The sequence below is a fragment of the Synchiropus splendidus genome, chromosome 9 (assembly GCF_027744825.2).
Source record: "Synchiropus splendidus isolate RoL2022-P1 chromosome 9, RoL_Sspl_1.0, whole genome shotgun sequence".
NCBI classification, from domain to species: domain Eukaryota; kingdom Metazoa; phylum Chordata; class Actinopteri; order Syngnathiformes; family Callionymidae; genus Synchiropus; species Synchiropus splendidus.
The window spans coordinates 25,150,980-25,172,500 of NC_071342.1; the positions used below are offsets into that span (position 1 = coordinate 25,150,980).

The window sequence follows — 21,521 nt, forward strand, 5'->3', positions numbered from 1 at the left end:
AGTGCTAGTAACGGAAATTTGATCAAGCCATTTAAAGCGTTTCTATTTTCTATTTAGTTTTCTCAAGCTCATCCAGGAGGGGGCGCCACAGTAGCAGCCGCCATCCGACGCCACCGTCGTAGAAGAAGAGGCTCCCAGCATCAGCACCGTCTCCTCCTCCTCCTCATCCTCCTCCGCCTCCTCCTCCTCCTCCTCACTGCGGAACAACGGCCTGTCGCCCCCTCGTCCTTCGATAGCACGCCATGGATAACTCCGGCAAAGAGAAGGAGGCCATGCAGCTGATGGCAGAGGCGGACAAGAAGGTCAAGGCGTCCGGCTCCTTCCTCGGCGGGATGTTCGGGTGAGCTGCGTCTGCGGCTGCGGGCTGTTTACCTCTGCGTGGCTGGGGTGGGGGAGGGACGGGGGAGGCACGCAGGCCCATTTGTGCCTGGGATTTCGACGAACCGTGACGTTCTCTCGACACACGCGGGCTCTCTGGCATTTTAACCTCCGCGGTTCCTTCCACTCTTCAGCACTCCTCCTGTCCTCGCTCGCTAGTGCGCCGTGTCTGGGCCCGTGCGTGCGCCGGAGGAAAACCATTCCAAGACGACCCCCAGCCAGGGCATGGGAAGATGCTCACACTGGCGACTCGATGGATGGAAACACGCGTTCTTCCTTTAGGAGCCAGACATCATGTTGATGCTGAATTGCCTTCTGTACGATCTAAATATGATGGCTCCAGCTATTCTTCAAAGACATGCCCCGTCTGTATATGCTGAATGTGAATCTTGAAATGGTTTCAGATTATTGCACTGGTCACCTGATTTCCTTCATCAGCCATGCCAGTCAGGGAGGAGAGCAGGTCCAGCCTCGCTGTAGTGCGGGCCTCCAGGGCGCTCTGCTTCATCTGCTGTCATGTCATGTTTCATATGAAGAAGAGAGCGTGTTGGCTTTCAGGATAACAAGTCAACGATGAATTCAGTTTGAGTCGGGATTGATGTGAAGGAAAAGCAAGTGGCAATACGCACTCCCCCCAAATATGTTTGAGGTGTCACTGAAAATCCTGGTCTTGTTTGACCCTAACCCTGAATGGGAATTTCACAATAGATCTGCCCAAAATATAGCTTCAGCAAAAGTCAAAGAATCTTCCGTTGCTTTGATTGTAACGTGCAACATCGACCCTGATGGATGAACCTGTATTTCCTCTCAGTCGAATCCCTGCCCTGATTTATCAGCGCGGTGCGATATTATCTGCGCTCATGGACAAATTTAGACTAAATGTCCTGGAAGTGCAGACAGATTTGGGTCATAGCTTTTCCCCTCACATTAATATTTCTCTATCATTGACATGTTTATTTTTTGCATCGTGTGATCTGAGTGGGTGGAATGTTCCGTTGATCTTCCTGACACCAAATAACAGCTGAGGCAGCGCTGCCTTGGTGAGCCTGGTTAAAAGAGCGACATTTATGACCCCAGCGCCGGGAGGCCTCAGCCTTCACTTTCACCTGCAGCTATTGTGCTAACATTTGTGGTGACATTGATCCATTCATGCTGTTCATTATGAAATCCTGACTCATTTCTTCAGCCTCACACTGAAAGAGGATGAAGGACAGTTTAATGATGAGATTCAAATGTGTGTGTTTGCAGAGGAAATCACAAAGTGGAGGACGCCTGTGAAATGTATGCCAGGGCCGCCAACATGTTTAAGATGGCAAAGAACTGGAGTGGTAGGTCTCGCACTCACCAGCAAAGCAGGCTCTGCCTCTGCTGCTGTCCATCAGAGGTTGTCACAGCAGCTCACTCTCCTCCACCTCAGCCTCACTGGCCTCTCCTCTCCTCCTCAGTGCTTGTCTTCCTCTCCTTCAGTTGCCTGGTACCACCATGTCCCCCGTCTCTGCTCTCCACTGTCCAAACCATCTGAGTCTGTCCTCCCTAACTTTGTCTCCACATGTCCCTCTGTTACACTGCTTTCTAAGCTTGTCCTTTCAAGTCATCTTCAGCACCGACCCTTCTGACTGAACTCTGCTTCCTGCCTCTGTGTCGGACCAGAAGCAGAGTGAGAAGAGTCTGCCCGCTCTTCGAGCTCTTCTAGCAAGCAAGACAGCGACTCTGCTGCACACTGGAGCGTGTGGAGACAAAGCAGCATCTGCCATTGTTTTGGGAAGGGATGACCTTGAACGTTCTAAAAATAGCGCTGCATTTTCACAACTCAGATCCTGAACCACTAACTGTGCTACGTCAGGAATGGTGGATCATGCTGCACATGCTGTGTGTCATGCTGTGAGATGGCGACACGTGGTGCTCACACCTGACGCACACCCACGTCAAACATGACCATCTCCAGCTGAGTGTGGAGGGAATCATGACCTGGAGGGCTTCGGTTTAGATCCGGTCTGGAAGACAAGAGACAGGGAGTGAACTTCAGCCTGTGTTGAAGGTCAGCACTGCATGCCCAAAGGTCGTGGGCCCAAAACTCGACGACTTGTACCAAAGGGATCTACCAACAGTCATTTTCACTATCTTTAGTGCCTGTTATTTGGAGTGTAGGTGATGATGTCTGTACCTGTGTACAGTGTGCAACGGGTCACTCGTACCTCACTCTGTCCACTCACTGTGGAGAGCCGTCTTGCTGGCTCATCGAGTATCACCCCATAGAGTCGTGAGGCTGGTTGCCAAGACAACCGCGTGATGAACTGCATCCGTGTGTTTCCAGCTGCAGGCAATGCTTTCTGTCAGGCCGCTCGGCTCCACATGCAGCTGCAGAACAAACTGGACTCGGCCACCAGCTTCGTGGACGCCGGCAACGCCTACAAAAAGGCCGACCCTCAGGGTGAGTGGTCTTGTTTATGTCAGTCCCTCATCAACATTCCGTATAAATACCCATGTCCATATCACACACATTAGTACACGCTTATGTTTCTGTGAATATGTTGCCATTATTTCACAGGACATGACAGATAGAAAGGCAACAGGTTCACATGCTCCCTCTAACTGAGCGAACCGAGACCAGACGGCTTTCAAGAGACTGTGTTTGGAAATTGATTTACCTGTTTGTCTGAGGACACTGACCCCAGTTCTCTGTTCTAGAGTTCCGAATATGGAGGTGTTATTGAGACTGGTGTGTTAGCTTTTCTGCTTCAGTGGCTCAAAGGACTTGCGTGTGCTTGTCTCCCTCTAGAGGCCATCAACTGTCTAAATCAGGCCATCGACATCTACACTGACATGGTGAGGCTCCTGAACCTTCTCCACTGATGCATGGATTGTTGTGGTTGGTTGTTGTTAAGGACGCCATGTTCTGATCGCAGGGTCGCTTCACCATTGCAGCCAAACATCACATCACGATCGCAGAAATCTACGAGTCTGAGCTGGTGGACATCGAGAAGGTGCGGTACAGACTTCTCTCAAATGTCATGTTGGCATTTCATGTTGACCGGTATTTGGTTCCACTTCAGGCCATCGCACACTATGAACAAGCAGCAGATTATTACAAAGGCGAAGAGTCCAACAGGTCAGTTGACACACGCTGCAGTGACCTTGATCATGAAGTGCTGCATGAAATGTCTGGGATGGAGTGGACTGGGCGAAGCAATAATCCTCTGTGAACTGTGTCCAACTGCAGCTCGGCCAACAAGTGTCTGCTGAAGGTTGGACACTACAGCGCTCAGCTGGAGCAGTACCAGAAGGCCATCGAGATCTACGAGCAGGTACCAGAGTCGTGTTTCTCTTCATGCAGAATCTGGAGGGGCTGAACTTCTCTGGGTTGTTTTGGAGCCTGCTCCACCTCTCAAGCTCCACTGGTGTTGAGTAGAGGCTCGAAAGACTTCGAGAGAGAGTCAAGTTCTTTTGTCTCGCTGTGACTCCTCACATCTTTGGTGCCAGTTCTGCTTGTGTTTCCCATGAAGTGACTCACCGTGAGTGGCTGTGCGTGTGTTCCAGGTTGCCATGAGCACTATGGACAACCCTCTGCTGAAGTACAACGCTAAAGAGTATTTCTTCAAAGCATCACTCTGTCACTTCATAGTGGACGAGCTGAACGCAAAGGTACCAGACACACACCTGATTCCAGTGGGACGCCTGGCTGAGCTCCTGACTCTGGAGTGATTCAGCTCGTGTGTGTGTGTGTGTGTGTGTGTGTGTGGCAGTTGGCCATTGAGAAGTACGAGGAGATGTTCCCAGCATTCTCGGACTCCAGAGAGCTCAAACTGTTGAAGGTAAGTCTGGGCGGAGGTTTGCCAGGCGGACTGCTGCTCACCTCTCCTCCTGATGCAGAAACTCCTGGAGGCTCACGAGGAGCAGAACAGCGAGGCCTTCACAGAGGCCGTCAAGGAGTTCGACTCGGTGTCGCGCCTGGACCAGTGGCTCACCACCATGTTGCTGCGCATCAAGAAGACCATTCAAGGCGACGCTGGAGACCTCAAATAGAAGACTGTTCCTGTGTTGTACATATCAGTCTGCATGACATCATCACTGTACTATGGCCCCCAACCTGCTCTGTTCCTGCAGTATTGTACGACTGGACCGAAAGGAAACGCCTGAGTGTGTGTGTGTGTGTGTGTGTGTGTGTGTGTGTGTGTGTGTGTGAGAGAGAGAGAGCACGTGTGACGTCACTAAATGGGAAATGTGCAACCGATATCAGAGTTACTTATATATGACAAAGGGAAGATGTTATTTACTATATTTACCGTCAAGATATTTATTGTTTATCCTGGTGCACAGTGTTACGATTCGTCTGGATATTTTAGGTATTAGCCCCCAACTCTCACTCTTTTACTCCTCACTACGTCAGTTGAGCCGGTGGCATGGTCATGTGATCAGGTGGTCTTCCTCATCTGTGTTCCTGACTTGTTTGTGCATGTCTCTCGTCACCTTGGTGTTTGTGTTCTGTGTTGTGGGATCTTGTAAGGAACATTACGGTAGTCGTTTACCATTTGTGTGGATTCAATCCAAATGTACCTCTGAAAATTACGAATAAAAAATTGCCACCGCACCCGCTTCTGCTCGATTTTAGTGAGATCCCGCATCAAACAAACCACCACTCCACTCGACTTGGTCTGAGGGATCAGGAGCAGAGAGAAGAACAGATCTTATCATTTCTGCACCTTCTTTTGTAGCTTCTTCTCACCAGACAGAGTGTCGTCTATTGCATGATGTTGTTTACAAAGACTGCGCAGATGTTGGGAGCCGTGTGGTCAAACTCAAGTGTCGATAGTTAGTTACAGTAAGAGCACAGTGGCTGATCTCTGTAGGCGTGTCAGACAATCGTTCATCTTTTCACCATGGTATTACACTTGTTTATCCGCGACCTGTCGCCTCCAGGAGCGTCATGACCTTGACCTTCGGTCAGTTACTGCTCCTGCCTCCGTTGGGAGTGCGAGCTGGTGAATTTCATCTTGCCATCTTTGATACGTATGAAGCCTTCAACACGGGCGACAACTGTTAGGATTTCAAAACCGCTTGCCTTGAAAACATTTTAAATATTCATATTTAAAATATATTATATTCATATTTAAAATATTGTATTTAGGAAAAAAAGAAGAAATGATTACAAGTTAAAAAAAAATAGCGAATGAATACACTAATTTGTTTTGTACTCCTATAAAAGCGCGATCAGCTATATAAAACTTCATTACCCACAATGCCTCTGGCAGTACCATCATAAACTTCCGTTTCCGGTGTACATGCTTTCATTGCGCTGCAGCGTTAGTTCGTGCGCAGTGTAAACTGCGACTTCGGTTTTGTTGTTTTTATATTCCGTTATCTATTTTCTTCCGAGGCACAGTTTGAAAACAAGCAGCAAAAATGCCGCGAATAATGATAAAAGGTGGCGTTTGGCGCAACACCGAGGTAGGTGGCGACAGGCTAACGGAGTTAGCATCATGCTAACCACTCAGTTGCAGACATGACGTGACGAGAAAGCTACTCGCTGTTGTGACTCGTTGTATCCCACTGCAGGGGCTCTAGTTCCATTAGCTGCTGTATTAGGCAGCTTTCCGAGTGAGCTGTGCTGCTTCTGTCGTCTGTATAGAAACACGCATCGATAGCTGTAAACAAACTTCACGCACTCGGCTTTTGTCCAGAAACAATGTTACCTGTGCAGTTGTCTGATTGTCAATGTTTTTCCACTCACGACACATTGTTCACTTGTGTCCTGTCTACCAGGATGAGATTCTTAAGGCGGCGGTGATGAAGTATGGCAAAAACCAGTGGTCAAGAATAGCTTCGCTACTTCATCGTAAATCTGCGAAGCAGTGCAAAGCGAGATGGTAAGTGTTTGTGGCATAAGTGAGGTGAAAGAAGTCAGTGGAGAGGTGGTTATTTCTGATGCTTGCTTTAATTTGTCAGAGTACATCTGTAAACCGTGTACGTCAGAGTCGGACAAAGTACATGATGAGCAGTCCCCAGCACTGAAGAGTGCAAAAAAGTATTCGCAAAGCCGAGTAGTGGCGTGTGACGCTATCAAAACCGTGCAGAGCTACCGGAACAACGCTTTTCACTTCAAACACCATGCAATAGAAGGTGTGTTTCGAACACAAAAATGTGTGGCGGCACCATTCTCTGAGGTGCCGTTGTGGATAGCTGGCAACATAATCCTCCACCGTAAGTGGCGACCGCACCGACTCAGTGGCTGGTGACCGAACAGGAGTGTTCAACACGAGTCAGTGATTTGGCCTTTCCGACCCACATGTATCACTCGTCTCCCCTTTATCATATTTCTTTTTTGTCCATGTATCAAGCACTACCGACCGTCGTCATGGCAACGCTTCAGCGCAAATTGTGATACGAAGTCTGCATTTAGTGTTTTTGGTCAGAGCCTTTGGTTCACAGTATCAGCCTGCTCACTGTAGCTTTGCTAACTCGGATAATTCATCTGTTGTGGGTTATCTACCTGATTGTGTTGTTGGAATGCATGTTTTCTAATATAAATGAAAAACTTTAATGTCAAAAATATCCAGTCATCTGTTGTCGACTGTTTATGGAACATTTAAAAAAATGATATTTATATTCATCATTGTTCTGTATTCAGCCAAGTTTTTTCCATTTTATTTGAGTAGGGGCTACAGATGTTCATTTCGGTGCATCACGTCTGATAATGTGTCTCTGTGTCCAGGTACGAGTGGTTGGATCCAAGCATCAAGAAAACGGAATGGTCGCGGGAGGAAGAGGAGAAGCTTCTGCACCTGGCCAAGTTGATGCCGACCCAGTGGAGGACCATCGCACCCATCATAGGGCGCACTGCAGCTCAGTGTCTGGAGCACTATGAATACCTGCTGTACGCCTTTGTCTCTGCCCTTCCTTTTTAATCACCAAACCTATCAATGTTCCATGAAAGAAACAAGTCTTTTCCCCCCAGAGACAAAGCAGCCCAGAGAGACAATGAGGAGGAAGTGGGGGAAGATCCCCGCAAGTTAAAGCCAGGCGAGATCGACCCAAACCCCGAAACTAAACCTGCCAGACCGGACCCTGTTGACATGGATGAAGGTACCACTCCGCACTTGTATAGAAAAAAAAATCAGTCACACATTCATTCATGACCCACATTTTCCCTGGTGGTGCGTAGACGAGCTGGAGATGCTGTCTGAAGCTCGAGCTCGACTTGCTAACACTCAAGGAAAGAAGGCAAAGAGGAAGGCCAGAGAGAAGCAGCTGGAGGAAGCCAGGTCAGACGCGCTCGTCTTCAGTCATCCGCCGAGGCCTGGACCTGCCTCAGTGACCGGCAGCACCAGCACCACTACCACTGGACTGATCCGTGATGGTGACTGTTGACTGTTGCAGGCGACTGGCAGCTCTGCAGAAGCGCAGAGAGCTGCGCGCAGCAGGGATCGGCGTTTCCAAGAAGAGGAAGAAGAAAAGAGGCGTAGACTACAATGCTGAGATCCCCTTCGAAAAGAAGCCGGCCCCCGTGTGTATCGCCCCGTGCACCTGTCTGTTCCCGGGAGACAAACCAGGCTGAGGGCTTTTCTCCTCTGCAGGGTTTCTACGACACCAGCATGGAGCAGTACGACCCGCTGGAGCCCAACTTCAAGCGACTCAGGCAGCAGCACTTGGATGGAGAACTGCGCAAGTCCGTAGCTGCACAGGCCGCACTGCTGCGCTGGAGTCTGGGGATCTTCACGTATGTGTCTGTGTGTGTGTCCAGTGAGCAAGAGGACCGCGACCGCAAGAAAGACAGGCACAAGATCAAGTCCAAGAAAGAGAGCGACCTGCCGTCCGCCATCCTGCAGACCAGTGGAGTGGCAGAGTTCACCAAGAAGCGCTCCAAGCTGGTTCTGCCCGCTCCACAGGTGAGAGCCTCAGCCTGAGAGCCTCAGCCTGAGGTGAGGCCCTGAAGCTGCAGCGTGACCCTCTTCTCTGCAGATCAGCGACGCTGAGCTGGAGGAGGTGGTGAAGCTGGGAGTGGCCAGTGAAGTGGCTCGCCAGGCTGCGGAGGAGAGCGAGAGCGGGAACTCTGCGTCCTCCACCCTCCTCTCCGAGTACAGCGTCACCAACGCCATGAGCACAGGCCTGCGCACGCCCCGCACCCCTGCTGGCCAGGACAGGATACTGCAGGTAACGTTCCGCTCCCCCTGGACCTGGACCTGGACCTGGACCTGGACCTGGACCCATCCCTGACAAGGTTCTGTCCCCAGGAGGCACAGAACCTGATGGCGCTGACCAACACTGACACGCCGCTGAAGGGCGGCCTCAACACCCCGCTGCACGAGAGCGACTTCAGCGGTGTGACCCCTCAGCGCCAGCAGATCCAGACCCCCAACACCGTCCTCAGCACCCCCTTCAGGTAGCAGATGCTCAGCCGCTCGGTCCCTGGCAGGAGAGCGGCCTCAGACCTTCTCCTTGATTGACTCCTGCAGGACTCCTGGACCAGGTCAGGCTGCTGAGGGCATGACCCCACAAGCTGGCGGGGCAATGACCCCACGAGGGGCCGTGACCCCGGGTTTGACCCCGGGTCGCACGCCTCTGCGGGACAAGCTGAACATTAACAGTGAGGAACAACTGGCCGACCCGGCGTTCGCTAAACACATGGTGAGAAGGCTTGGTCATGTGACCCAGGAGACTTGGTCCACGTGGCTCTTCATCTCACGAACCACGACGGACTTGCTCAGCTGCTCATGGTCCATTATTCTGCACATGCAGCAGAAGGAGAGCCTGCAGCACCTCAGGCATGGTCTGATGTCACTTCCTGTTCCCAAAAACGACTTTGAGATCGTCCTGCCAGAGAACGCCGAGAAGGAGCTGGAGGAGACGGAGACGGAGAGCGGCTTCGTTGAGGACGCGGCCGACGTGGAGGCGGCCAAGCAGGTGAGGTGAAGCAGGTGAGCTGGACAGGGCTTCCAGACGCTCCGTCTTCACCTGGAGCGTCTGCTCCTCTGTGCCTCAGGCCCTAAGGGACGCCGAGCGAGAGAAGGAGCTGAAGCTGCGCCACACGGCCGTGCAGAGGGACCTGCCCCGGCCCACGGAGGTGAGGTGGCGCCCGCTGCTGGTGCCTTCTGAACCCTGATCACGGTGCCACACACGTGTGTCCAGGTGAACGAGTCGGTGCTGCGGCCCGCCTCCATGGAGCAGCTCCCAGACCTGCAGCTGGCCGAGGAGATGATCAAGCAGGAGATGATCACCATGCTGCACTACGACTGCCTGCACCACCCGTGCAGCCAGGCGGCCGCGCAGCTGCAGCGCCTCAAGGGCCGCGGCCCCGCCTCCGCCTCCAGCAGCGCCTCGCATGTGGCCTACCTGGAGAGCCACGCCTACAGGCCGCTCAGCGGCCAGGAGATGGAGCAGGTAAGGCCCCCCGCCGGCCACGCCCCCCCCCCCCCCCCCCCTCCGCCGGCTGACGCTCAGGTGTCCGTCGCCTCCAACAGGCCAAGCTGCTGCTGGCGGCAGAGATGGAGGTGGTGAAGGCTGGAATGGGCCACGGCGAGCTCAGCATGGAGGCCTACACTCAGGTGTGGGAGGAGTGTTACGGGCAGGTGCTGTACCTGCCGGGTCAGAACCGCTACACCAGAGCCAACCTGGTGTCCAAGAAGGACCGGATCGAGAGTCTGGAGAAGAAGCTGGAGGTAAGCCAGACCCAGACCCAGGGCGAGCCTGGTGAGCTCACGCTGCGCCGTCTCCCTTTCCAGGTCAACCGAGGTCACATGACCACGGAGGCCCGCAAGGCGGCCAAGCTGGAGAAGAAGCTGAAGATTCTGCTGGGAGGCTTCCAGTCCCGAGCGCTGGGCCTCCTCAAGCAGCACGGCGAGCTGTGGGAGCAGGTAGCACCCCATAACACTCCAGCAGCAGCCAGTCACCCCTGACCACGCTTCTCTGTGGCCACCAGGTGGAGCAGGCGGCCACCGAGCTGCAGACCTTCAGCCAGCTGAAGAAGCAGGAGGACACAGCCATTCCACGCCGACTGGAGGTGAGTGCAGCAGAGGGAGGCGGCCAGGCCTGAGGTGGCGCTCACCCCGCACACGTTTGTCGCCAGGCGCTGCGCGAGGACGTGGAGCGGCAGATGGAGAGAGAGCGAGAGCTGCAGCACAGATACGGAGAGTTGGTCATGGACAGAGAGGCTCTCCTCAGCAGTGCCCAGAAATACGCCGAGTAACGCGCCTCAGGCCGCACCCCACTGAGCGCGCTCAGTCTTCCTGTATGAGTCACCAATAAAGTTTCTTTCACCTGTGACCGGAGCCTTCAAAACCGATCACGGCAGTTCTTCCAATAACAGACGCAGAACCCATCCACGGTTTTAATGGTCCGTCACGAAGTGACACAGAGAGAAGTATCAAAACGGTAGATCAGAGTGCTGAGTCAGCAGGCCAGGAACATCACGCCGCCGCCGCTGCTGTAGGAACTCTGAGGAGACACAGCAGAACCGTGCGACACTTCAGATTCCCATCTGGGCTGCAGGGGGCCTCTCTGGCGGCTGAGAAGAAGGGAAGGCGGACCTACGTTGTGTCTGTAGCTGTATCTCCTGATGGCCTCTCGGACGTGGCCGGGCTGGATGGCTCCGCTGGGAGGCTCCGGAGCAGCTGGACAGCTCTGCAGCACAGACCGCGGCCAGACGACGTCACACCACGCCGAGCACGTGGTCGTAATGTTTCGGCACCACCCACCTTCTTGCGTTTCCTCGGCCTGGCTCTGCCGTCCAGGCTGCCGTTGCCCTGCAGGAGGAGCCTGGAGTAGTGGGAGGAGCCGGGGGGCGAGGAGGGGGCGGGGTCGGGCGAGTCCGGGTCTTTCTTCACCTGCAGGACGAGAGCGTGAGCGCGGGCGGCGGGGGCCGGCCAGCAGGGGGCACCTCTGTCTGCGAGCTGTACTGGATGGCGTGGGCCGAGATCACGTGGCTGACGGGGTCCGGCTTGGCTGCCGCCTCTTGCTTCACCAGCAGGGACAAGTCCACGATCTGCAGACAGAAAGCAGCTGTGAGCGCCGCCCGCCGGCCGCCCGGCAGCCTCCCGCCGTTACCTGGGCCACCGTCTCGTAGGCCAGGTAGGACAGCACCTCCATGGCCACGCTGTTGGGCTTGACCTCCAGGCTGCTGCAGTCCAGCCAGTCCCGGAACTTGGCGGCTTTCTTGGCTGCACGCCAGAGAAGAGAAGAGACGAGAGGGGGTGACCTCAGGTGAGACCTGCCTCTGTGGGAGCCGCCTCACCGAAGCTGAGCTGCCGGCTCTCGCAGAACTCCAGGTACTGGCTCTGGTCCATGGAGCGGGTCTGGCGCTCCAGTCTCTGCAGCACAGGGCAGAGTGAGGGGGCGCTGTTCTGGTCACCCGCCGCCTCCGTGTCCCACCTCCATGCGCTCCTGTTTGACCGGGTCCACTTCAGGCCTCTGGGCCAGCGACAGCAGCTCCCCGGTCTGATCCATCCACACCAGGAAGTCCTGGGCCAGACGCTGGCGCCGGTTCCCCGCCGTGGCCCCTGCAGACCAGGCGGGTGTCAGAGGCCGCCACGTGTGCCAGGGTTTGTACTACTTTGTGGGGACCGAGTCTTGGCAAAGCACTGTCCTTGTGGGGACCTTTTACCAGTCCAGAGACTTCAAAACAAGCGGGTGAGTCTAGCTGGGTCCAGAGTCCTGCTTCAGGTGAGGACAGAGTGACGTGTGTGTGTGTGTGTGTGTGTGTGTGTGTGTGCGCGCGCGCGCGCACGCACCTGGCTCCAGCGTCTCGTCCTCCTCCATGGTCTTCAGTATCTTGGACTTGTAGTCTCTGAACTGCAGGTACTTGAGCAGCCTGGACAGCTTCCTCTGCAGGAGACCAGAGGCTCGACACTTGCAGCCACACAGGCAGCAGCAGTGGCTCCACTCACCTTGTCCCTCCTCATCAGGAACAGAATGTCTTCAGCTGAGATGAACCTGGAGCCACGGAGGCTGGCGGCCTCGCAGGCCCTGTGCAGCTGACACACACACACACACACACACACACCTCTGCTTCATCACCCAGACCTGCCGCTGACACCTTAGTCTTTCTGCTACCATGGCGATGAGCTGCGTGTGCACCACGTCCTCCACCAGGGCGGCGGTCTCGTACACCGGCCGGCGAGCGTCTCCCAGGGCGAACCTGAGACAGACACCAGCAGGTCAAGCACCACTGCGTCCCGGGTCACCAGAGCCTGACCATGAAGCGCTCCGTCTCTCACTCCTTGTGAGGACCTCCCCTGGCCGTCTCCCCTTCCCCAGCCATGTGAGGACATGGCTCCCCTGAACCAGACCGGAACCAAGACTTTATCCTCAAACTGAGGCTTAAACTCCAGCCAAATGGTCCCCACAAGGAGGGGTTTTCCCCAAAATAGGTCCTCACCAGGAAAGAAAAGCTCAAACACACACACGCTGTTGTGATTCTCAACAGCCACGACACACACATTTGAATGGCCACAAACCACAGCAGAGACAGGGACGCGAGGCTGCGCCGGGGTCGGAGAGACACACACCGAGGTCACACACACACACAGAATGGGGTGAAACCCTGGATTTGCATTGGCCACAGAAACCACTTCCAGACCAGATCCCACTTCCTGGAGGAGCCGCGCTGTGATTGGTCGTCACCCTCCAGGCTTGTGGGCAGAGCGGCCTCTGGTCAGGAGGCTGGCGTCGGGTTTGAAGGTTTTGGGGTTTAGTTTCAGCCGCTCTGACCACCGGCACACAGCAGCAGGTGAGTCCCTCCACACACACACACACACACACACACAAACACACACGTGTGCTTGGGGCTAAACCTGGCGCAGAACAGCACCGGCTGGTCACATGACCCGGGCACCGGCTCGGATCCAGTCCTTCTACTGACGGCGGGAGCGGCGAGCTCTGGATGCATCTGCCGCCTGTCTGTCTGTCTGTCTGTCTGTCTGGGACGGCTGCAGCCCGTGACACTGTGGGGACTGAAGGGTTTCAGAAAAACACGCGACACCCCGGCGTCTGCTGCTAATAACGAGAGAGGGAAGGTCTCCTCTCTGGCGCAGGAACCTCTCAGAGCCAAGCGCAGAAGCTGCTGGGAGTGTTGCCGTGGCAACAGATGACCTTCCACCAACAGGCGCAGGATCCTGAACGGAGCTGACGCTGTTTTGTGTTCTGCACTTCAGAGTCTCAGACGTGAAGTTCTCATGGTTTCTCCATCACAGTTGTGGACCGGAGCAGGAGAAATGGCGTCCAACAGTCTGTTCAGCAGCAGCAGCAGCAGCAGCTCCACGCTCTTCTGGGGTGAGTCGCACTCAACACCACACGCAGCCAAGCGTCCAGCCAAGCTCAGGTCACCGGCCCCGTGTCAGGACACGCGCCTCAAACACGGCGGTCTGAGCCGGTACAACTCGAGTGACGACAGACAGCGGAGGTGTTGGAAGGTGAAGTGATGGAGGAGGAGGAGGAGGAGGAGGAGGAGGGGAGGAGGAGGAGGTGTGAACTGAGAGGTGGAGGAGGAGGAGAAAGAGGAGATAAGGAAGAGGAGGTGGAGATGGAGGAGGAGAGGAGAAGGAGGTGTGAACTGAGAGGTGGAGCTGAAGGCTCGCGCCTGCACTCACATCATGCTCTGCAGCTCCGGGATGAAGTTGCTCCTGCCGGCTGACACGGGGCTGCTCATGGTCGGACGCGGGTCCCGCCGCAGGACGCTCTGAGGAGCACAACACAGCGGTCACGCGCACGCTTTCAATGCTCACCGCGGCTTGATGGAACCGCTCTCACGCTCCAGGTCTGAACAAAGATGCAGAGTCGAGGCTAAAACAACAAGATAGCAGAACCCAGCCGCGTGCCCGCGCGCGTGCGCCGCCAGCGGCAACAGGTGGCGCGACCGCAGCGAGCCCCTCCGGCAGTGAGATCTGCATAACAACACCTCGGTTCCTGCAGCCAAACGCTGCGGTCACTGGACACAAAGCAGCTCGAGGCCGCGCCGAAAGCACGAGGGGGGGGTGGTGATGAAACACCTCACCGTGAGCCAACAAAGGGACGAAGAACAGCAGCGTGCGCTGTCTTGACTGCTGGAGCTGCGCGGCCACAGGTGCCGGCGCACTTTAGTGACGTCACGGGGGCGGACACGGGGGCGGCGGCGGGAGTTGTAGTTTTTAATCGCTTTGTGTCAGTTGGCCGGTTTTTCCTTCGGTATTTCGGTGTCAACCATTTTTAGCGGGAAGCACGCGACACCATCGCTTTCAAAAACACAGTCTGGCTGCGACATGAAACATGAGCGTCCACAAGAGCTCGTGCTCTCGCCTATATACTATATATATACTATATATATATATATAGTCCAGTATATATATAGTAATATACAGTATATCTTTTGGTTGACTGTAGACAAATGATGTCACTGATAAATGAGTGAATGTGAACGTGAACCCGGAGGCGTTTTATCTCTCGCTCCCAGATCCTGCGATCAAGTGTCGCCCTGCAGCGCATCAGCCACCTGAGGAGCCGGCGCCCCCTAGAGGCCTGGTGCGGACGGAGAGTCCCAACTTCCTGTGCACCTCCCTGCCGCCGCACTGGCGCTGCAACAAGACGCTGCCGAGGCCCTTCCTGGTGACTATCCCTGCTGCGCCGTGGCAGCGGCGGTCAGGTGACCGGCTGCTCCTCCTGCAGGTGCTGGCGCGCAGCGGCGACGTGCCCGACGGCGTGGTCGTCATGGTGATGGCTGGAAACGACGACAACAGCAGCGCAGAGCTGCGGAACGCCACCGCGACCATGAAGAACGGAGTGGCGCATTTCAACGACCTCCGTTTCATCGGCCGCAGCGGCAGAGGTGACGCTCCCGCCGAGTTCTCTCAGGATTCATGCTCAGGAATCCCGCGTGTGGCGTGTGTTCCGAAAGGAGCTTCAGGGTCTCAACAGCCCATAATGTCTCCTGTGGTCTTCCACTCTGCTACTCTTAGAACAGAGCCAACAGGTGGCATTGATCGTGAGTTGACGCCACTCTCCTGCCATTGGTCGAGGTGAAACCTTTGTCAGGACTCCCTCACTAGAACCTGGATCCACATGTTATTTCCTGCCACAAACGAAGGAATCAGCAGCAGTAGCTCCACTGACCCACGTGAGCAGTTGGAGAGTTGCAAATGTTCTGGTGCTTCTCCTCAGGGAAGAGCTTCACTCTGTCCATCAACGTGATGACCTCGCCGCCGCAGGTGGCCACGCTCAGGAGAGCCATCAAGGTCACGGTGGACGGGCCGCGGCTGCCCAGACGTCAGTCACTGCAGGATTCAGCCAAATCTCAGGGGCACGTTCACAGTCTGTTTCCCCTCTTTCAGGCCAGCGGCAGAAGGAGACCAAGGCCGGGCTCCTGAGGGCCAGCAGCAGCAGCAGCAGCAGCAGCTCGGCGGCGTCAGGTGTGTGTCACGCTCGTGTCTCCCGGGAACGTTTCAGTGTGTCTGTGTGTCTCAGAGTGCAGGACCTTCTCCTCCTGCCTGTGGGCCAACGAGCCCCCTTTCCTCGGCCAGGTGAGCTTCACTGCCAGCTCCAGAGTGCACCCCCTCCCCGCGCCCTCCTACTTCCCCAGCCCTGCCCCCCCTCTGGGCCCCGGCGGGGGCCTCCAGCATGGAGCCTTCTGCTGTGGCGTGAACCAGAGCATGGAGGACCGCGGCCTGTTGGCGGCACTCAACAGCTACATGGACCAGAACTGCTTCTCAGTCCGGGACGAGCCCGTGTGGAGACCCTACTGATGCAGATCCAGACGAGGAGGCCGACCACAGAGCACAGTCTGACACTGAGTGACAGAATTACTGTTGAGAATTCCTCTGGCTGCAGCGCTGTTTCCGTAGGTTACGTAAGTTCTGTTGAGAATAGCAATACTTTACGCATACTTTTCCGCATGTTCATTTTCCACTCATCGCACGTTCTGGAAGTCACTGACGATGTAAGTTTCAGTTCTCTTATATATTGTAAATAGTCATTGCGAACGGTCATGATAATGAGAGCGGAGCTGGCCAGGTTTACTTTCACTGCAGCGGTTCGGATGGTTAGTTACAGTGACGCAGCAGGGCAGTGTGGCGCTTTGCTGCTCACCTATGTGTCCGGGGAGCCGGGTGAAACAGCTGTGTGTGTTTGGGTTTGTGTCCGTGTCCACTCGCGTGTTTGTTTTGATTTGAATGACGCAGTTAGCGCACTGCACTACCGTTTAATATAGTTCTGATCTCAGTGTGATTATGTGGTTTATAGAAACTCCCTGATGATCGTTCCACCCATCTGGGAAAATGAAAGTTTGGAATCCATCTGAAGACTCCAGTTCTCTGACCGGTCAATATTCCATTCACCAGCAACCACAGGGTTAAAACCCAACAATTCCAAACAAAAGCGGAGTGCAGCTGCAACAGGACCTTCCTCGGACCTCTGCAGGCTCCACTGTCCCGTCGGAGCTGCTCCGTCCTCCTCACGGGTCCCGTCTCATGGCTGGTTTCTTTCTTTGTGTTTGGTGTGTGTGGATTGATGTTGTCACAACACGGGTCCCAGCGGACCCGCTCTCATCCCGTCATCACGCAAGGCTCGGCTCCACCGGTTTACACTCGGTAGCAGATCAGTGAGCCTGCCGAGAGGGTGCGTTCACGGCTCCTCAGCTCTCGCTCCCTCGCCGTGGCTCCACAGCAACGCTTCATCTCTGAGCCCAAATCATGATCATGAACACTAATGACTCTTCATTCATGGCAAATGACGGAGTCAAGTCACACTCGGCGTTTTTCAAATGCAACTTCTGCTTCGTTTTTAAACAATTCGTAAAGGTTTCACGGTTTTAAAAGGGAAAGATTTTGCTTGAAAACCACAAGGGGGCGCTCGCGAGGTTTCCCTCAGGGAGTGTGTGTGTGAGCCTGCCGTCATGGAACTAACGGGGAGCCAGGGAGTAGAAAAAGGAAGACTCTTTACTGGCGACACATGTCACAACAGCAACAGACGCAGGCGCAGCAGCTCTGGGGGCGTTGCTCCGGCCTCAGGTCTCCAGGGTGAAGTTGTGCTGGAAGAGAACAGGAGCAGGATCAGCACCGTCTTCACGTTTCTGCAGCTCCACTGGTCTGCGCGCTCCTCTTCACACACACCTCTCTAGCTCTGTGGGGACCTCCCCCTGAGCACTTGGATCAGCTGAACCAGGACTCGGAACCAAACCGAACCCACTAAGAGTCAGCCCGTTATTTTGGAAGTTTCCACCCTCGAACTGAGGCCGAACCTCGCGGGGTCTGGCAAAAGGTCCCCACATGCATCGCTACGTGACTGGTGGTGACCGTCTCAGCGTGTTTGGGAACATCACGGTGTGTGTGTGTGTGTGTGCGTGAGACTGAGTGGAGGCGCGGCAGAGACCTGTCCAGCCGTGAGCTCCGCCACCCTCCTGCTCCACTCCTCCTCCGTCATCTCTTCAGCCGCTCCTCCGTCTGTCCGCTCGTCCTGCAGCTGCAGCTCCCCTGCACACACACACACACACACCGGCTGCAGCAGTGGCCTCTGTGCTCGCCGCGGCCCCTCCCTTCTCACCGCTGCAGGTGAGCGCCGTGCAGACCCAGTTCCCGCAGGCGCACACGCACTTGTTGCACTCCATCTGAGCCTGGGCTCCGTCCTCGAACACCTCGTCCTCCAGCGCGCACTCTGAACACACAGGCAGCGACAGCATGGAGCTCGGTCCGCAGCAGGGCCGAGACTCCCCCGGCCCAGTCAAGAGGGACCTACTTCTCTCCGGCGGGTGGAAGCTCGGGCTCAGACAGTTGACGAACTCGGGGAGACTCAGGGTCCAGTCGGCGTTCTCGTCGGAGAGCTCGATCAGAGCGTCCACACAGAGAGACCTGCGAGCAGCAGCCCAGCGTGAGTCAGAGCTCGCACGGCTCGGTGCGGACGCCAGACCTGAGCAGCAGGTTGGTCTCCTGGCTGCTGGAGAAGGTCAGGTTCAGGGCCGACTCGTTGTGCTTCAGGAAGCGCAGGAACTCCTTGGAGTCCAGCTGCGAGTCTCCATTGTCGTAGGTCTGCGGCACGAGGAGTCAAAGCATGGCGCCAACAGAAGCGGTCTGTCCGAGCTCGATCTCACCTGGAAGTAGGTGAGCAGGGCGTCCTGGAGGGCCGAGCTGCTGGAGGCCGGCCCGACCTCCTCCCGGAGCCACCGGATCACTCTCTCCCGCAGCCAGTCGCGGTCGGACAGGAAGCAGACGACTGAGCAGGAAACGGGCGTCAGAGCGGGGAAGTGCTGCGCGCCAGGAGCCGACGGGGGACTTACTGGGACTCGCGTCCGTCTGAGGGGCCTCGCCTGAAACACACAACCAGAGGTCACCACAGGGAAGCTAGGCTCCAGAGCGGGCAGAGGGCTGGTTCTGACCCGGGCAGCGTCCCTGGTGCTCCAGGTGGATCCGGACCTGCGCGAGGCAGGCGTCTCGGTGCAGCTCGCAGTGGTTCCTGTAGGAGCGGCTGTTGCTGCCACACACCCAGCTCTCCTTCTCCTCACACTCCTGCCGGGACACAGAGGAGGGTCAAGGACCTGTCCGGCCGCAGCAGCAGGAGGCCTGAGGGGACCCCTGCTCCTCACGTCTGCACAGAACAAACAGGCCTCGTGAAACAGGACGGGTGCAGCAGAGGAAAGCAGGGGGTCCAGTTTACTGTCCTGCTGTAGAGAGCCACGTCAAACAGGCCTGTGAGACTGGTACTGAGTTGAGTCCGGCACATCTCTCTGGTGCTTTCATTTGTTTAAGTAAATGCATTTCAGCGTGATCCTGCTCGACACATCCGGCGGCGCAGACAGAAACGCGTTTTGTGTTGTGTTGGTGGCTCTGGGCGGCAGTGACGGAGACTGGAGCGTCTCAGGTCGAGTCTTCGCTCCACTGAATTAAACGGACTTCAAGGCATCGACCATGAATAATGAGCGAGACGCAGCGTGCGTGTAGTGTCGGTCGGGACGAAGTGAGAGGCGGAGCCAAGTCGCCAGTGGCGGGGCGCATGGTTTATGTGTCAACGTTCATTCAAAGTCTTCAACAGTCAATTGAAATGGATCTCTGCAGCATCTGCACCAAACCGCTGCCAGTTAGGAAGGTCTACTGGACTGGACATGGGACACGAGGTTCACCAGTCCAGCGAGTCGGCACTCGTGACCTAGTGACGGAGACCAGGCTGAGGTGAGGGTGGCGCTCTCTCACCGACCCAGCACATTCAAGCCTGAAGAAGAGGCTCACCTGCAGGCAGCGGCAGACGGGCTCCCCTCTGTCGGTGGACACACACTCCCGACCCGCTCCACAGAAGGTTCTGGAACACACCGACGGCTCCTGACACACACACACACACGAGCACAGAATCCTCTCAGAATGATCTGCATGACAAAGACCCGGCGAGGCAGCTGCCCGGGCCTGGAGCTGCAGGTCAGGAGGGAGGAAGCCACGAGGGCCAGGCCTCTGCACTGGGTTTATACTCACACAGGTCCATCTCACCGTCCGTGTGGGGACCTCTCCTGGCATCACCCTTTCCCCAGCCACTCCCCCTGAGCCTCACCACCCAAAACACAGGACTCTCAACCAAACTGAGACCCAGTCAGAACCATCCATTATTGTGACGTCTTCACCCTCAAATTGAGGCTCAACCTTGTGGGGTCCGATGACATTTCCTCACAAAGACATAAGGGCCACACAAGGAGGTGTTTTCCTCCCAAATTGGACCTCACTAGGATAGCTATGCTGAAACACACGCACACACATTGCACACATTCCTGTCTACTGACAGGTCAGAGCCTACAGGTCCTCATTTGTCACTGACACACACACACACACGCACAGCTTAAAAACAAGGTGGACGGGAAGCAAACTAAAGACCAGCAGAAACTGCTGACTCATTATTTTTTATGAAGCCCGACAGACAGAGGCAGAAGCGCAGACACACACCCAACCTCACCAAAGGCTTTACATCTGCCGCTCTGAGGGACCAGCTGACACACGCACACGCACACGCACACGCACACGCACACACACACACACACACACACACTTCCTTGCTGAACTGCTGCATTCAAGCTCTGTCCAGAACATTTGGACCCAAAGCCAGAGAAACTTTCTCATCTCAGCAAGACGCTCTGACCTCTGACCCCTGTGCTGTCAGGAGGCTGCCCTCCAGAAGTCCATGTCCCCGGGACGTTCCACTGACAAGGAGATGCACAGGAACACACACCTGAGGCTCGAGTGACGAGACAAAGACCCAGACTCACGTCAAGACTCAGGAACAGCCTTCACCATCAATTACACACAACTGCAACAAGTTCACTGCAGCCTGCGGCCACGTCCTCACCCTCAGTCCTGACCCCTCAGTCTTGACCCCTCAGATCAGAACCCTCAGTTAGTTCGGACCCCTCAGATCAGAACCCTCAGTTAGTTCGGACCCCTCAGATCAGGGTCAAATGGCCCCCAACTGGACCAAACCCCGACCTGTTCTCGGAGCTCACTGCGTGGATGAAGGTGAGGTCGGTGCTGGACTGTGGAGCTCCAGCCAATCAGTGAACACACCAAGGTTTGAGCAACACAATAACACACAGCCAACACTGACAGAGACACTGGTGCAGAGAAAACGACCCTAAAGAAGAAACAACAAGAGCTGAGCTAAAACAGGCGCTCAGAGCATCAACAAAACCCTGTGCAACACGCGCAGACACACGCACGCACGCACCTTCACGCAGGCGAGCAACAAAGGGACGAGAGTTTCCCGGCCTCACTGTCGTACCTGCGCGTCCTCCGCCAGTCCCGTCAGTGACCCTGCAGCCGCGCGGGTCACCGGTGAGGGGGACCCCGGACACCAGGAGAGCGGCAGCAGCAGCAGCAGCACACACGCGCGCAACATCTGCAGGAGGAAGCGAGAAGTGACGAGCAGAAGCTCAGTGAAGGCGGTGGTGAGCTCGCACCTCGTTCCTGCGGAGATCGGCACCGAACCCAGCTGCGAGTCCAGGACGGCAGTTCTGAAGCTGCGCCCCGTTCCGAGGGAGGACAGACGCTCCGCCAGCTGTCCCCCTCCTCCTCAGCCTACTCACTGACACGCGACCCGCCGACAAGTCCAGGCAGCGTCACGCGCACGCAACAAGTCACCTCCAGCCCCGCTGAGTGTCCGAGCGCGAGGCGCTCCTGATCAAGGCGGTCGCACGGCCGACCAGGTCTCAACCCAGTTACAGT

At 55.9% G+C, this 21,521-nt stretch overlaps 5 protein-coding genes across 10 annotated transcripts; 3 read left to right on the plus strand and 2 right to left on the minus strand.

Annotated features, from left to right (window-relative positions):
* Positions 1-99: 99 nt before the first annotated feature.
* napba (N-ethylmaleimide-sensitive factor attachment protein, beta a) lies at positions 100-4,966 on the plus strand. 2 transcript variants are annotated; one of them, XM_053874857.1, is made up of 10 exons: positions 100-340; positions 1,627-1,706; positions 2,693-2,809; positions 3,158-3,204; positions 3,285-3,362; positions 3,432-3,487; positions 3,599-3,683; positions 3,916-4,020; positions 4,122-4,190; positions 4,249-4,966. In XM_053874857.1, the coding sequence occupies exons 1-10, from the start codon at positions 243-245 to the stop codon at positions 4,399-4,401; spliced, it is 888 nt and encodes a 295-aa protein (XP_053730832.1). In that variant the 5' UTR covers positions 100-242; the 3' UTR covers positions 4,402-4,966. The 2 variants fall into 2 exon arrangements, with proteins under 2 accessions (XP_053730832.1, XP_053730833.1); XM_053874858.1 differs by lacking the exons at positions 100-340; positions 1,627-1,706; positions 3,158-3,204 and having other exon boundaries at positions 2,702-2,809.
* A 675-nt stretch (positions 4,967-5,641) lies between these two features.
* On the plus strand, positions 5,642-10,635 carry cdc5l (CDC5 cell division cycle 5-like (S. pombe)). Its single transcript, XM_053874739.1, has 18 exons — positions 5,642-5,823; positions 6,139-6,242; positions 7,088-7,249; positions 7,331-7,458; positions 7,538-7,637; positions 7,753-7,879; positions 7,950-8,041; positions 8,117-8,261; positions 8,335-8,526; positions 8,607-8,755; positions 8,829-9,000; positions 9,112-9,276; positions 9,356-9,436; positions 9,502-9,753; positions 9,834-10,031; positions 10,095-10,226; positions 10,292-10,372; positions 10,439-10,635. Exons 1-18 carry the CDS (start codon positions 5,779-5,781, stop codon positions 10,556-10,558), a joined length of 2,445 nt encoding a protein of 814 aa, XP_053730714.1. The 5' UTR covers positions 5,642-5,778; the 3' UTR covers positions 10,559-10,635.
* Positions 10,592-14,444, minus strand: supt3h (SPT3 homolog, SAGA and STAGA complex component). Of its 2 annotated transcripts, none has more exons than XM_053874741.1 (12): positions 14,360-14,444; positions 13,956-14,044; positions 12,421-12,505; positions 12,255-12,341; positions 12,099-12,192; positions 11,740-11,867; positions 11,603-11,678; positions 11,416-11,528; positions 11,249-11,353; positions 11,067-11,195; positions 10,899-10,992; positions 10,592-10,806 (listed from the first exon to the last, which is right to left on the minus strand). In XM_053874741.1, exons 2-12 carry the CDS (start codon positions 14,012-14,014, stop codon positions 10,736-10,738), a joined length of 1,041 nt encoding a protein of 346 aa, XP_053730716.1. In that variant the 5' UTR covers positions 14,015-14,044; positions 14,360-14,444; the 3' UTR covers positions 10,592-10,735. The 2 variants fall into 2 exon arrangements, with proteins under 2 accessions (XP_053730716.1, XP_053730717.1); XM_053874742.1 differs by having other exon boundaries at positions 10,668-10,806; positions 10,903-10,992.
* LOC128764634 (runt-related transcription factor 1-like) lies at positions 14,346-16,356 on the plus strand. Its single transcript, XM_053874540.1, has 6 exons — positions 14,346-14,391; positions 14,795-14,946; positions 15,007-15,166; positions 15,499-15,603; positions 15,669-15,736; positions 15,804-16,356. Exons 1-6 carry the CDS (start codon positions 14,346-14,348, stop codon positions 16,077-16,079), a joined length of 807 nt encoding a protein of 268 aa, XP_053730515.1. The 3' UTR covers positions 16,080-16,356.
* A 630-nt stretch (positions 16,357-16,986) lies between these two features.
* Positions 16,987-21,292, minus strand: LOC128764713 (follistatin-related protein 1-like). 4 transcript variants are annotated; one of them, XM_053874744.1, is made up of 11 exons: positions 21,257-21,292; positions 21,079-21,195; positions 19,551-19,640; positions 18,704-18,833; positions 18,605-18,634; positions 18,419-18,540; positions 18,238-18,356; positions 18,067-18,179; positions 17,875-17,985; positions 17,704-17,804; positions 16,987-17,362 (listed from the first exon to the last, which is right to left on the minus strand). In XM_053874744.1, the coding sequence occupies exons 2-11, from the start codon at positions 21,193-21,195 to the stop codon at positions 17,339-17,341; spliced, it is 957 nt and encodes a 318-aa protein (XP_053730719.1). In that variant the 5' UTR covers positions 21,257-21,292; the 3' UTR covers positions 16,987-17,338. The 4 variants fall into 4 exon arrangements, 3 of the variants coding, with proteins under 3 accessions (XP_053730719.1, XP_053730720.1, XP_053730718.1); XM_053874745.1 differs by lacking the exons at positions 21,079-21,195; positions 21,257-21,292 and adding an exon at positions 19,788-20,902; XM_053874743.1 differs by lacking the exons at positions 21,079-21,195; positions 21,257-21,292 and having other exon boundaries at positions 19,551-20,902.
* Positions 21,293-21,521: the final 229 nt, after the last annotated feature.